The sequence below is a fragment of the Pogona vitticeps genome, chromosome 7 (assembly GCF_051106095.1).
Source record: "Pogona vitticeps strain Pit_001003342236 chromosome 7, PviZW2.1, whole genome shotgun sequence".
NCBI classification, from domain to species: Eukaryota; Metazoa; Chordata; class Lepidosauria; order Squamata; family Agamidae; genus Pogona; species Pogona vitticeps.
Genome location: NC_135789.1, coordinates 529,487 through 543,329, shown reverse-complemented (window position 1 = coordinate 543,329; position 13,843 = coordinate 529,487). Strand labels below are relative to the sequence as shown.

The 13,843-nt window shown below is 57.8% G+C and overlaps 1 protein-coding gene and 1 long non-coding RNA gene across 5 annotated transcripts in view; one reads left to right on the top strand and one right to left on the bottom strand.

Annotated features, from left to right (window-relative positions):
* ECE1 (endothelin converting enzyme 1) overlaps positions 1 to 13,843 on the top strand; it is a 33,425-nt gene that overhangs the window by 4,020 nt on the left and 15,562 nt on the right. Inside the window, exons 1-2 of one of the 4 annotated variants that reach the window (XM_072977415.2) lie at positions 2,487 to 2,596; positions 11,775 to 11,932. The exons of 1 other annotated variant lie outside the window; for it this stretch is intronic. Coding sequence is in view for 1 of the 3 variants with exons in the window: in XM_072977414.2 (XP_072833515.2) it covers positions 2,594 to 2,596 (3 nt within the window). In the remaining 2 variants the exon portion in view is untranslated. Of the gene's footprint in view, positions 1 to 2,442; positions 2,597 to 8,447; positions 8,771 to 11,774; positions 11,933 to 13,843 lie in introns of those variants that run through there. 2 more of the 4 variants (XM_072977414.2, XM_072977418.2) reach the window with 2 other exon arrangements.
* LOC140701614 (uncharacterized) lies at positions 114 to 2,307 on the bottom strand. The gene is made up of 2 exons (XR_013538140.1): positions 2,250 to 2,307; positions 114 to 627 (listed from the first exon to the last, which is right to left on the bottom strand). It is a non-coding gene; the product is annotated as an uncharacterized LOC140701614 (long non-coding RNA).

The following is a 13,843-nucleotide window of genomic DNA, read 5'->3' as shown; positions in this document are numbered from 1 at the left end:
CAGATAGACTACCTCTGGGTCTGGGGGTTCCACAGATCTGCACGTGACTACAAAGAGCTGTACATGGGGTTTTCCTTAGCTCCTTTTTTTCCTTTGTAGCCATTTGAAAATCTTGAAAACAGATGTGAATCTTTAATGTTTTAAAAGCACTGACAAATTTCTGGTTTATATTAGGAGAGGCTTGGCACAATCCATCACCATTAAATCATCACCTGCTATAGTATTTTCTTACTGATGTGTGTTCAGATAGTTCTTGCTGGGTTTAATCTTTTTTCCCCCTTCCCATCTGCCATTCTGTGCTTTCACAAATGGGGCAACACTATAAAGATTCAAACAAAGAAGCCATTTCAATAAGTCCTTAAAACCACTAACGGGTGGAAAAAGGCTTCAGGAGGTAAACCTTTGTGGCTCCATCGGAGCTGGATAACCATGTTCTAGCCAGTACAGCTCATGGTGGGTGGTGGATGATGGGCTTTGCACTCTGGGACCATCTGTCTGAATCCGATGTCTTGATTCAAAGATGCATCTGAAGTTACTCAAGGATTTGTCCTCGGCTTGATCAGAAGGATAAAAATCAAGTTTCTCTCCTCCTGCTGGCACAGGGCAGAATCCGACTTCATCAGGTACCTGTGATTAGGGCAAAAAGCATGCTGGTGTTGGAGACACGTGAATCCAACATACTTCCAGGTTTGAGAAATCAGTCTTGAAAGGAATCCTATGCTGAAGCCCAGGAGGCCAAGCTCATAGCAGCGCCAGCTCATTTTCAAAACCAATGAGGCGAGAGGAGGCTCTGTTCTGGGCTCGGAGGCGCTTAGCAGTGGACTGTTGGATGGGCCACCAGGAGTCATCACCTTTACAAAAGACCTGCTCCTCCTGACGGCAGGCTTGGCTCGTGGATACGACCGACACGGCAGTCAGCGTTTCTGAACCTTCCCCGTGAGTGTGTGTATCAGGATCCCCAAGACGGCCGCTTCAACCGCGGCTGCCCAATGCCCCTGGTTGTTGAGAATTTGGGGGAATGAATTGAATCAAAAGGAGTGCCTGACACTTCCCCCCCCCGAAAGGAATGCACCCCTTTCTTCACCTTGGATGGTGAAGAGAAGCAAGGAAGGGAAAGGAGGCCGATGTTCCGCCGTTCTTTCCCTGGAGGCTCAACGGAGATGCCATGAAGTTTCTTCTCTTTTTATCTCACAGAGTTATCGACCGAAAGATAAAGGGCCATCTATTGTGTTCCGATGCCTTGTGCCAAACCCAGCTTCTGTGGCCTGCAAGGCACCGGCCCATCGGACAGGCGTCAAGAGGCACGGGGCTGCGGGGGGGGGGCGCGCCCCACTCCGTCGGGCACCCTGCCCGCACAGGCTTTTACTCCGAAAGAAGGGGAGCGGCGCCAGGGGTCCCTGGCAGTCTGGCCTCGTCTTCCCTCTTGAGGAGGGTTTTCCCGTCCGAGGCTGTCTGTGGTGGTCGATTGCGCTCGCACGTTACCTGCCGAAAGAACCGCCCTGGAGAGTTCAGTTACTGGTACGAACTTTTATTTCCACCAAAGGACTGGGAAGCGACTGAACAGTTAAAGCAAGATGGCACTCCTGGAGGCGTTTAGCAGGCAGAGGCACCCTTGAGGGAGCAAATGTCTTTTATAGTGGAGTTTTTTTGGGGGGGGGGCACACACAACCCGTAGTCTGCTTTTCGGCATCCCATGACAATTGTTATCCTTAAAGGAGGGGGTGGGGGCTTTCCATTTTCTGCTCTGAGGAAGCATGGGTTCGAATCACGGTGATGACCCCATTCCTGGGGACCACCCCCACCCCCCACCCCCACCCCGGCCAGGCAGGGCTTTGGAAGAGAGGCGGAGAAGGCAAGCACCACCTCGCCTCCCAACTGGGAGAGAAGGAAGAGGGCTGTGCACTGGAGGAGCGGAGAAGGCCGAGCCTGCCTTCGCCACGGGTGGGACTCGATGGCCTCTGGGGACCCCTTTCCAACCAGGCCGCCCCCCCCATGGACTCACAGCAGTGGATTGTAACCCCAGAAGATGCAGGCGTTTGCAAAGGTGCCCCCCCCCCGACTGTAGCTGGGGGATGCTGGGCGTTGTAGTCCAAAGGCCCGTTTCCAAAGCGCTTCTCCCTCCCCCACGAGCCCCTCACCGGCTGCGGCCCTCCCGAGAGAGCCCCCCAATACCGCGGCTGCCCCCCCCCGCCAAGGAGCCCCTTCCGCGCCCCGCGCCGGGTTTTCCGGCTCGCCCACTCGCTGCGCACCTGGGCTCCTCGGCGGCGGCGGCGGCGGCGGGAGATGGGAAGACCCGGACGGGGGGGGCTGGGAGGGAGGGAGGGAGGGAGGGAGAAGCGCCCGGTGGGCGGTCCCAGGCCGAGGAGAGCCCTCTTCCTGCCCCGGGATTGGCCGCGCGGAGCCAGGTGCGTCCTCCCGCCGGGCCCTCATTGGACCGCGGCCGCGTCCGTCCGTCCCTCCGCCGCGCTGCGCTGCGCTGCTGCCGTCCCGGCACTCGGCGAGGGGTTGCGCGCTCTCTGGCCGGCCGGGCGGCGGCGGCGGCGGCGAGAGTAGCGCGGCTCCCCCGGGGCGGAAGGCGGGGGCGCCCTTCATCATGGTGAGTGGAGGAGGGACCGGGGGGGGGGGTTGCGTTCGGGCAGGGAGGGGGGGCGGGCGAGCGAGCCCTTCTGCCCGGTGCCCTTCCTCCTCCTCCTCCTCCTCCTCCTCGTCGCCGTCCCCTCGCGTGGGTGGGGGGCGCCACCGGGCACCGGGCGGGCTCTTGGGTCCCTTTCCCGGAGGCTGGCGGGGCGTCTCTCTCTCTCGCTCGCCTGGGCGAAGTCCCGTGGAAGGAGCCTTCCCCGTGGGTGGTGGCGGGGCTCGCCTCCTGCCTCTCTCCCCTCCCGCAGGGGAGGGTCTCCGGGGGGCTGTCGGGGCGGGGGCGATGCCCGGCTTGGGGCTTGCCCTCCCGCGCCGCCCTGCCTTTCCCCTCCCTTGCGGTGGTGCGAGGGCCTCCCGGCTCGGCGGCGGGGTGGGGTGGGGGGCGTCTGTTGCTGCTTCTGCCTGCCCGCCGGCTGCTTCGCCCGTGGAACTCCCTGCCACGAGGTGTGAGGAAGGAGGCCTGCGCTCAGGGGCCTTGAAAAGCGGGCCGGAGGCGGTCCAGCCCAGGGAGCCTCCAGTCCTGGGGGCAGCCGGTTACACCCCCCCCCCCAGAGTGGCCGGGCACGGTGAGCCAAAGGAGCCGGGCTCTCGGGGAATCGCGGGCCTCATCGGCTCCTCTTTCTTTCTTTTTTTGCCGGGAGATGCTCTCGGGTTCCCCGCCTGCTCCGAGCAGAGACTCGGTGGTTCCGCTTCCTGCGCGGGTCTCAGTTTCCCCAAGTAACGTGGGCAAGGAGGGGTCTTGGTGACTCGCGTCTGGGCGATCCGTTCCACGCCGCGCGTTTCGCCCGTCAAAGATGAACCAGACCGTCTCGAAGGGGGGGGGTTCAGCTTCCGCTGGCGCCGCGTTTGCAGCCAACAAGTCCGGGATGGGGGGGGGGAACAAGGCAGGTGTGAATCGGGGGGGGGCGGGGATGTCTCGACCCTTTGGAAAGGGGGAAATCCGCTTGCGCCCTTGGTCATAAGCGGAGCCGGGATCCGGAGGGAGGGGGGGGGGCGAAGAAAGCCTGGCAGATAAATCCCAGCTGAGCTTCCTCTCCCGGAGGCTTGGAGGCACACACACACACACACACACACACACACACACACACACACACAACACCCCTTCCCGGGGAGGGGGCCATGGGCGAAGCGCACCCAGGCCCTGTCCAGGACGGGTTGCCCCGGGGACACCTTTCCGCCCCATCTGGGTGTCGGAACCCTCTCTGTGACTCCCAAGGTGAGGTGGATGATGGGCGGACTCGGTCACACCGAGAAAAGGGGAAAGAAAGGCTCGCGGGGCTCCGAGGGCGTTGTTGTGCCCAAGTGTGTTTACGAGTCTTCAGAGGGTCCATCCAGGCAACGTTTTGTGGCTCCGCTGTGTGGCTGTGTTTCTTTGGCCAAAGCAGGGAGTGGTGGTTTTTTTTTTGGGGGGGGAGGGAGCCCTTTTCCTTCCTATCTAGGCCTGAGAGGGAGAGAGCGAGAAAGAGAAAGGAAGAGCCAGCCCGCCCGCCCCGACGGACGACGGCGTGACCTTCGCTCCCTCCCTGCACGGAGAGCTGCTTTGGGGTTTGCGGAACTGCCTGCCGGGGGGGGGGGGTGAAGACTGGCGCTGAGAGACACCCCCTCCCCCGGGGGGGGGCCTTCTTTCCTGGCCTGTGATGGTGGGTGCAAGAGGCCTTGGGCTTCCTGCAAACTGGGCGGCTCTCCCTCTCCCTCTCTCCCCCCCCCTTCCTCCCAGTGCCTGGATGGGGTCAGATGAGTCCTGTGGGGAGGGAAGAGGACGGGGAGGACAAGGGCTGAGTGGGTGGCGGGGGGGGGGTTAGGGGGAAGAGCCCGGGCCAAGCCACGGGAGGGGGGGACTCTTGAAGGGCTGACGCAGTTGGTTGACGTGGGTGCTCGCCTTCTGCCAAGAAATTGCAAAACACGGGTGTTTGGAGGGGCTGGGAAAGCTCCCGGACAAATTTTCCGGGGGGGGGGGAGGTTTGGGAGGGGGCAGCTGTTTTGTGACAGCTGCTTCCAGATCCTGGTAAGAGAATTGTGTCTGTCAAAATTGCATCTCCCCGCACACCCCCCCCCCCGCACGCTCGCTGCGCTGCCTCCTCGCTGGCCGGCTCCCTTCGTTCTCCAGAGACCAGAAGGCCTTTTATGGTCCTCCTGTAAGGGTTTCTCTTTGGGACGGGCTTTCCTGGAAGCAAGAGGCCGGCCGTGAATTTCAGCTGGCCTTTGCTGCTTATTTGTTTCTTTGCTTGACTTTTATACCACCCATCTGGCTGCCAAAACCACTCTGGGCAGTTTACAACTAAAAAACAGGTAAACAATCATATGAAACAGTAAACACAATGTTGTGTGTGTGCATGAGAGAGTGAGAGACGGGGGGGGGGGAGACCTTTTGTTCCTTCTCCCAAAATTTCCAGGCTTCCTTAGGTTTCCAAATGGGCTCCTCCGGCAGGGTGTCTGTGGTGAACCAAGAAAGAGCCTTGTCTCACCCAGAAGATGGCCAGGTTGGCTCCCCGCAGGCACTTGGGTGGATTCCCCCCCCCCCCGTGCTGAGTGGCGCAGGGCGTCTCCGTAAGCGGTTCAAGCCTCGGCGCCACCTGCGTGGTGAGCGGTGTGGTCCCGAGTCCATTCCTGTGAGCTTTCCTGGATCTGCTGTTCTTGGCCTGCGGCCTCCTACAGCCTGGTGAGAGGATGATGGGCCTTCCAGTCCCATGGCCTGGGGCTCCTCTATGGGGGTTGAGGCTCGCAGGGTGTCAGTGTGTCCAAAAGAGCATCGCGGGAGGTGGCGGTGCGGGACCCTCGGGCCCCACTCAAGAGCCCCTCCGTGTGTGGACGCGGGTGGAGCCTGCAAGGGGCTGCTTGGCTGGCAATCAGAGACGGGCGACGTGATAACAAGGCGGGGAAAGGGCGACGTGCCAGCCATGCCAAACCACCTCGGGAGAGACACAGGCCTCGGGCTCCGCGGGCAGGGTGGGGGTGGGAAAAACAGACCAGAGCAGCGAGAGCTGGTGAAGGAGAGAGAGAGAAGCAAAAAAAAAAACGGTGCCTCTGTTGCTCCCAATAATGAGCTATTTACAGAACGGGGCTCATTTGCATAGTTGATAATAGGCCGGCTGTTGGCAAAGCCGAAGTGGCTGGGGAGTCTGGGGAGTCGCTGTACCACATGGCAGGGTGTGCGTGCGTGGGTGCGTGCCCAGCCTTTTCCAGGCCCAGGGCTGTTGTGAGGGGGCCGAGCCCCCCACTCCTGGTGCAGAGCTGCTGCTTCCCCCCCCCCCGCATCTGGGCTCAGCTGCCTGGAAGGAGATGCTTTGAGCGATGGGGTGGGCGGGTGGGTGCGGGGATCAAACAAGGCAGGAGGGAGAGAAGGATGGTTTTCTGGATTATGCCAGAGGCTTGGGGGGGGGGAGGCAGAAAAGGGGCAAGGTGGAGGAAGGGAGCAAGCAGTGTGTCTTCTGCAGACATGAATGGTGTCCAGATGTAATGCATAAAAACATCCTATAAGGTACAGGAAAATGAAACAGCCCTTTGGAGTCTGGCCAGTTTTAGCACATAAAAGTTGGTATAAAAAGAGAAAAGTTGTCTGGACACCAGAGCCCAGCTTCTCCCTTGGTGGGGATGGTGGTGGGAGGGGAGGGGGGAAAACAGAGCTTGAAAGTAGCTTGCTTGGAAGTAAATTAGTCCTGGTGAAGGTTTTTTTTTTGGGGGGGGGGAATGAGCCGCAAGGGCACGAGGAGGTCCCATTTTCAAAATAAAGCTAGAGGTAGGATGATGAAGTTGCCTGGATCTGCAAGAGCGAACAGTGTTTCCTGGTCACTTTTTGATGGGCTTTTAAAAAGCCGTTTAAGCAAAAGGGTTGATAGGAAGGACGCTTTATGTCTTTCTAATAGCCTTGGGCCTTTGTTTGTTTTTATGACTGTAGACCTGGCGGTGTGGAGCGTGCGGGGGGGGGTCACCATCCGGCAGCAAAAGAGGAACCGTAGGCTGATCCTGGGGGGGGGGCTCGTTCTGAAACAGAATATTCTGTAGCCCTCTCCTGTTTTCCATTTCCCCATTTTTCCCCCCTGAAAACAAACCCCAAAATGGCAAGCCATGGGAAGAGCAAACACACCGAGTTCGTTTTCATTTTACTTTACTTATTTACAAACGCCTGGGCCTCCCCTCTGTGTGTGTTGTGGTGTACTTGTTCTGCATTGTCCGGCCCTGGAACCTGGGGTTCGGAGTGATCTCTGGCCCCCACCCCGTAAAATCCCAGGCTCTCCCCCCCCCCTTTCGGCAGCCGCTCTGGAGCATCCTTGCGCCCGGCTGGCAGGTTGGGACCTGCTGACGGGAATATTTTGGCCCAGCCCCGGTGCCGCCTCTTCCGGCAGGGCTGGGTAATGAGTTTGGCAGGTGGCCTTGTGGCTGAAGGTGGGCCCACAGGGCACCGATCCAGGGGGTGGTGGAGGGAGGAGGGGTGTGCCTGCTCTCCCTTGAGCACCGGACAGCTAGTTTAATGGTGCAGGATGCGCATGCTTTAGAAGCTGGGGTGAAATTAAGCATCTGCCCTTTGGGAGAAAAAAAGGGGGGGGGCTTTTCCTTCCTACCATGACTGGTTTGGGGAGGTTGGGGGCACGCCTGCCTGGGTTTCTGTGCCCACATGCAAGCAAGAGCAGCTCCTTGCTGCTTTTTTGAAACATCCCTGAAAAGGGCTGCCCTTATGAATGTAACCGACTGGCAGGCTGCGCTGGAGATGCCCAGTGAGGTCCAGGGTGCGTTTCCTTCATGGGGGAGAAAGTCTCCACCACACCACGTTCCTTGCTCCTTTTCTGGGGTCCCGGCAGCTCCTTTTCTGCCCTGCTCCTCCTCTCCCGGACAGGCAAGCCGCGCTGGGGCCGGTTTTGTGGGTAGACTTTTCTTCCTTATCCGCTCTTTTCCTGCAAAGCAGGCTTCTGAGGCCGGAGAGGCTCGGAAAGAGCAACCAACCAGCCACCGGGACGAGGCCGGCCTGTTCATTCCTGCAAGGCAGACGATCTTGGGGATCAGCTTGCAGGGAGCAGGGGGTCCGTAAGGGCAGGAAGCCCTCGGAGCCGCCTGCCCCTGTCCCTCGGCCAACTTCCCTCGTCCCCTTGGGGTGGCCGTGGACCTCCTCCCCCTCCTCGTGTTTGGAAGGAAATCCTTCCCCCAGCTGCCGGTCCCAAGCCAGCCAAGAAGTCTGGGACGGGGTGGGGTGGGGTGGCTGGCAAGGGAGGCGATATTACAACTCCATCTTGTTCCAACAAATCTCGAGAAATCCCAGGAAGGGAAGTGATTCAGTGGCTTGGAACGGCCGGCCCGTGTGAGCTCCCGTTGCTTTCTTTGCTGTTTCCCCTCGGGGTGTCAGTGGGGAGGGGGGCGGGCAGAAGCAGCAGCAGCAGCAGCAGCAGCGGCATTAACTGGCCAGTGACTTACCGGGGAGGCCTTCCGACAGCACACACTTTTCCGAAGAAGGAGTGTGTGGCGGCGTGCACCTAACAATAGTCTCCCCCCCCCGCGCTGCTGCCGGCCACCCCCCCCCCCGACACTTCTGGCTCCCTGAGATCTGCTCCGTCGGCCTCCTGCTTCTTTCTGGCCGTCCAGAGAGATAAGCAAAAGGTGAGCCGTGTTCCTCTTTGCTGGATCTAACGTGGAAGAGTCATGACATGTTGCTTTTGGGGGATGTGTGTTTGTGTTTGTGTGCGAGGGAGGAAGTGAGCGCGGGAGGTGACTCCCAGCAGAGGAGCTTGGCCAGCCCGGATACATTTGTTTGGACCGGCGGTGGTTTGTGGAGGGTTTTGGCATTTAAAACGGCAGCCGGCAGCGGCGGCCTGTTTAATGATTACTGTACTTGGTTGCTTCTTTGGGATGGAGGCTTTCCCAGTCCAGACTCTGTGCGGAGCGGCCGTCTTAGCGGGCAAGGCGAGGAGGAGAATCGGTCGGCCTGAGTGGGCAGCTCTGGACCAGGGAGGGCTTCCTTCTCGATCCTCTTCCGCTGGAGGGCCAGCCGGGGCCTCCAGATTCCTTCCAGGGAAGGACGCTTCCGCCTCCTGCTTAAAGCTCCGCTCGGGGCTGCTGTGAAACACGGGCCTTATCGGCCTTATCTTGTTCGCCGAGAGAGCCAGGAGTTCACGGCGCTGTTGGAGGGCGGCCACCTGCAGAGAGGGTGAGCAAACAGGAGTGTTTCCAGTTCCCTTTGTTTGGGGCTTTTTTGCAAAACAAGGGTGGCCTTGGCGGCTTTGGCCCCGCCATTTTGGAAAGGGTCTCAGCCCACGTGCGGGGCTGCCCTGCGCTGGAAGATCCCTCCCTGGGCCCTGGCTTTGCCGGCAGAGAATCCTCCTCGTGGCCTCCTGTCCTCTCCAGGCAGGGTTTGCGGCCACCAGATCGAAAGCGACAGGGCCTCCTCCTCCTTCTCCTCCTCGCATCTTCTGGCTTTGACATCAGGCGACTTTTTGTGCTCCTGCTGAAATCGGCTCCCTGCTTAATCCACGTAAATGTTTCGATGAAATATTCAATAATAAGGCAGAAAGGAAGCAAAGGAACAGTGAGAATTTATCGTACTGAAAGTCACCGCGCTGTCAACCAGGGTTGCATCTTCAGGTGGAGAGTGGGCTGCAGGGAGCCCCCTTGACTATCGCAGGCAGAGGGAGCCCCACTGGGAGGGAGGGAAGCGTGTTGTATAGGAACCGAGTGGAGACGCTTTTTTTTATCCTGATATTCCTCTGCCGAGCATGAGGCGGTGGGTCTGATTATCCCTCCCTCTCTTGATGTTGATTTAATTTTAAATATGTATTTATTTAAAATATCCTTAACCCATTGTTTTCCTTAAAAAGGACTCAAGGTGGCTTGTATGGTAGAATGACAGTATTTAAAACAAACAAAAAAACAAAGCAAGGATACAAATGTTTGAAGGGATCAAAGAAAGGCCACACTACCGAAAGGTAAACAAGCAGGAGGTGGAGGAAGGAGAGAGAGAGAGAAGGAGAGAGAGAGAATTCCAGCACCCTGGCCTGAAGGGGGGGGGGATTTCACTGGGGGTTGCCGAGCCCCCCCCCCCCCCGGTCCAAGGCTCTCACCCCTGCCCAGCACTGACACTCTTTTGCAGCTCCCCGGGGAGTTTCTGGGAGAGGTAGCATTCGCTCTCGGCGCTCCTGGCAGAGGCTGCTTGTTTTGTTCCCAGTCAGCGGAAATTTCCAAAGGAGGGGGGGGTCGGCTGTGGTGCCCCTGGAGGAAGAGGAGCGGGAGAGAAGGGCTGGGGGTGGGTCGGCATTCCTGGCCTGACCTTGGGGCCGGCCTCCCCAGGCAGGAAGCGGCTTCCCGTCCTAGGGAGGCTGCTGGGAAGTGCACAAAGCCGGCAGCCCCCCTACAGGTCCCCCCCCACATTCTTTGTGCCCCCCCGTTTTGCCACATCTCAGAGGGGGCCAGTTCTGCGCCTGCTCCCTGCTTGCCTTTCTGCCCCCGGAAGGATCCCAGCTATGGGTTCAGTCCCATCAGGGGGGCTGGCGGTGGGTTTCTTCCGGGACCCCCCCCGTCTGTCCCAGAGATGGCTCGTGGTCTTCGCCCCTCAGCACGTGGCAAGACGTGGGCTACGGTCCTCAGAAGCCGAGGCCGGATTAAAAAACAGGCACCCCGGAGACTCTTTTCTTGCTTCAGTGGCCGCTTTGAGGCCATTCATGACGCCACCAGGTTCCTGTGGGCTTTTTGCCCGTCGGAGGGACCTTAGAGGAGAGGAGCCGCGTTGCCCTTGATAGCTGGGGGCAGACCCACGGCCCCTTTCTGAGGTCCTGCCCTCCCCTTCTGGAGCGCCTTTCTCAAGGCAGGCCTCGCCTTGCCGGAAGGAAACTTTGCTCCTTGCTCTCTCAGCCTGGCCCAGGACGGCAAATTCCTGGCTTGTTTATCCTGTAACTGGAGCTCCCGCAACCCACCGGTCGGTCGGTCGGTCGGTGAGCGTGGACTGGGTTTAAGGAGGTAACCAAACACCCACCCCCCTGCGCCCCCCCCAGTAGCAGTAGCAGCATTCTCGCAAAAGGTCAGGACACCACCTGGGCACGGAGGAGGAGGAGGAGGAAGAACAGGGGGCGGGCGCGGTGGCTCCTTCTCAAGCCTTGCGGGGGGGGGCGCTGGTGCGCCCTGTCCACACTGGCCAGGGCAGGCCGGGGGCATCCCGGGAGGTGTCCTTCCAGAAGAAGGAACTCTTGCCAGTCTTTGGACCAGGCGGAAGGGTATGCGGGGGGGGAAGGGGGGCCATCTGAATGGCTGGTTTGGGGAAGGGTCGGCAGAGCGGCTGGTGTTGGTGGCCAGTCGCTCTGACCTGGGCGGCCGGCGTTTTCCAAGAATGGCCAGGATCACTGTGGGGGGGGGGCCTTCAGGAGACGTTGCCAGCTGAGTTGTTGGGGGCGCGTGGTCACCAAACAGTGAGCTTCTCCCCTCCTCCCCCCCCCGACGCAGGAGGGAGCGAACGGTCCCCCACTAGCTTCATGGGCTAGGATGAAGCTGGCCCTCTTAAGGGCAGCGCAGGTCTCTTGGTGGTTCTGCTGTGGGCCTCTTTTGAGGACGGCCTCTGCCTTGCTTGAGGTGCGACCAGCTGAGCCTGGTGACCCCTGTGGAAATTCTAGTTTTTGTTGAGGTTTTCTTTAATCTGGTGAGCATACGCCAAGAAGAGCTTCCATATTCCACCTCTATCTAATGCGCCGTGTGCCAGCAAGTCGCTTCCAATGTATTGGTTTAATTTTTGTACCACACCCTCTGTGGTCCATGGCAACCCTGATAGTGTATACGAGATATTCATAGAACAGTTTTACCAGTGCCACCTTTCCCACTGAAATTCTGTGGGTGAGGGGAGATTTGAACCCGGTACCCGTGCATCCCAGTCTGTTGCCCTGCCACTATATCCGCAGGCTTTAAGATTCCTATTTTCTCATGGGAGAGGGATATAGGATTAGGCGTGGCCAGATGTGTGTTTTTCCAGTGCGTCGGTACCAGGCAGTTAAAGGCCACCTTTCTTTTATGATAGAAATTGCACAAAACTTGATTTTTATGGCATCTGGATTCCAGTGGTCATAGACTGAAGGAAAAACAAACAAAACACCTGAGTCGATCCAAAGGTGTTCATCATCCTGCGCAGTGGAGAAAAGGTCAAACGTCTTGGTGCCCATAATATTTGCTTTCAGATCATTCCAGCGGAGAGATTTAACTCGGCACCGAGAATCTGGCGGTGATCTTTCTCAGGCGTTATTCCGCCTCCAGGTGAAGGAAGCTGCCCTTTGCCATTGAGATCGCCGAGCCCCAGATTGCCAAGCCGACTTTCGGAAAGTTTGCTTTTCAAAAGGTAATGGAATTCCATATTTTTCTGCCCTGTGTTTGAAAAGTAACTAGTTATATTTACACCTACAATATTCAAGAACTAACTCATTACAGGGCTTAGTTTGTTTTTCTTTTCTTTTTGTGAGGGTGTCGGCTTAGCCTTGGTAAGATACCCTGTTTCCTCTAAAATAAGACCTAACCTGAAAATAAGTCCTAGTAGGATTTTTCAGGATGCTCGCAATATAAGCCCTACCCCCCCCCAAAATAAGCCCGAGTTAAGTGAAACCCTGTCCTCTACCCTTGTGCAGGAACCAGAAGATGATGACATGACTGTATTTGAATAAATGTCAATGGTTGTACATGAAAAAAAAATCCCCTGAAAATAAGCCCTAATGCGTTTTTTGTTGTTTGTTTGTTTTGGAGCAAAAAGAGAAGGCTGTGTGTGGGGGCTCCCCTCTCGGATGTCTCACAATGCTTAATTCTGATTTGAGCTAGCATAATGATACTGTAATCATCTTAAAAGTGGCAGGGCTGGAAGGGGGCCCTCGGGATCATCCAGTCCCGCCTCTGACAAGGAGGCCCAGTGGGGGAATCGAACTCCCAACTTCCGGCATCGCAAGCAGATCTCAGAAGCCACTGGGCTGTCCAACAACTGCTGGATTCCCCCCCCCCCTTCACTCCCTGCTGTTTTAGGACCGACAATGACTAAATGGATTACTGTACTTCTTAATTTTTTCCCGATGTGCCTCTAAATTAATTTAAACTCAATTGCTTTCATATGATAGGATTGTTCCATTAAGTTTTAATGCTATAATTTGCTCTGGCTTTTGTCCAGCTTTTAAAAATTATTTCCTAACCCAGTTTTGTGACTGGTGTGGACTCCGTGGACTTTCCAGGCGCGTCGGCTTAACGGACGTCAAGCGTTTGGCGTTTTCCACTCGTGTTGGGGCTGAAGAAATGGGTGCCACCGATTAAGTTCCTGTATTGTTAGAACTCATTCAGAAAAAGTTATTGTGTGGGAACTAAATTAGAAACAGGTTGAAAATGACATTGAGAGAAAGCGCTCAGGGTGTTGTCTGTCCTCAGAATAGCGGTGTTGTTAATGGGATTGATTTGCACGGAAGGCCCGAATTATACAGCTGTATCCCCTCAGGCAGGGGCATTCTGGGAGTTGCGCCCCCCCCAAAGATAATTTTCTGAGGCTCCGTTCCTGATTTAAAGAGGCTGGCGCCTCAAGAAGGCTCCCGAGGGAGACAACAAGATGGCAGCACCCATCCTCCACTGGTCCTCCTCTACCCCTCGCTTCTGCAACCGGCATTCCGAGCTAGACTGCTCCTAGACATGGGGGCTCTATCTCGCCGCAAATCTGTCTCAAATCTCCTCTTTTAAAGCGAACCTCCGGTGTGTGTGTGTGTTGCTGCCCTCCCCTCTTCTGAGACTCTCTGGTGGGGGGCTCCAGCGGTGTGAGGGGCCTGGGGAATTCCCCCCCCCCGTCCAGGCTTTTGTTGTGTTGCTGCCCGAGGGAAACGGAGGTCTGTGGGAGCAAAAGGCTGTTTCCTCTGTGTGTGGGGGGGGCTGTAAGTCAGAGGGGGGGCATTGGAGAAGGAAGCAGAAAAGGATCGATAAGCCCGTTTGAGGAGGATGGGGGGGAGCACCCTAGGTTTTGCAAAAATGAGCAGGAAGGGGGAGAGAAATGGGTTTGGGTCTTCCAACCTCTCTGCAGCTCCACCTGCAGAGGCTTGGGGGGATTGTGGGGGGGGGGGGAGAGCACTTTGGAAGCACCTGCAAGGTTTGGTAGAGAAAAAGGGGAGGAGGAGGAAACCAGGGCACTTTGGAGGGGGGTGCGGGGGGGGAGAGAGGCGGTGTCCCCACCGAGTGTCCCAAGCAAGAAGGCTCCTCACAGGGGAAAGGGGACAGGCGGGAAGGGGGGGTCATG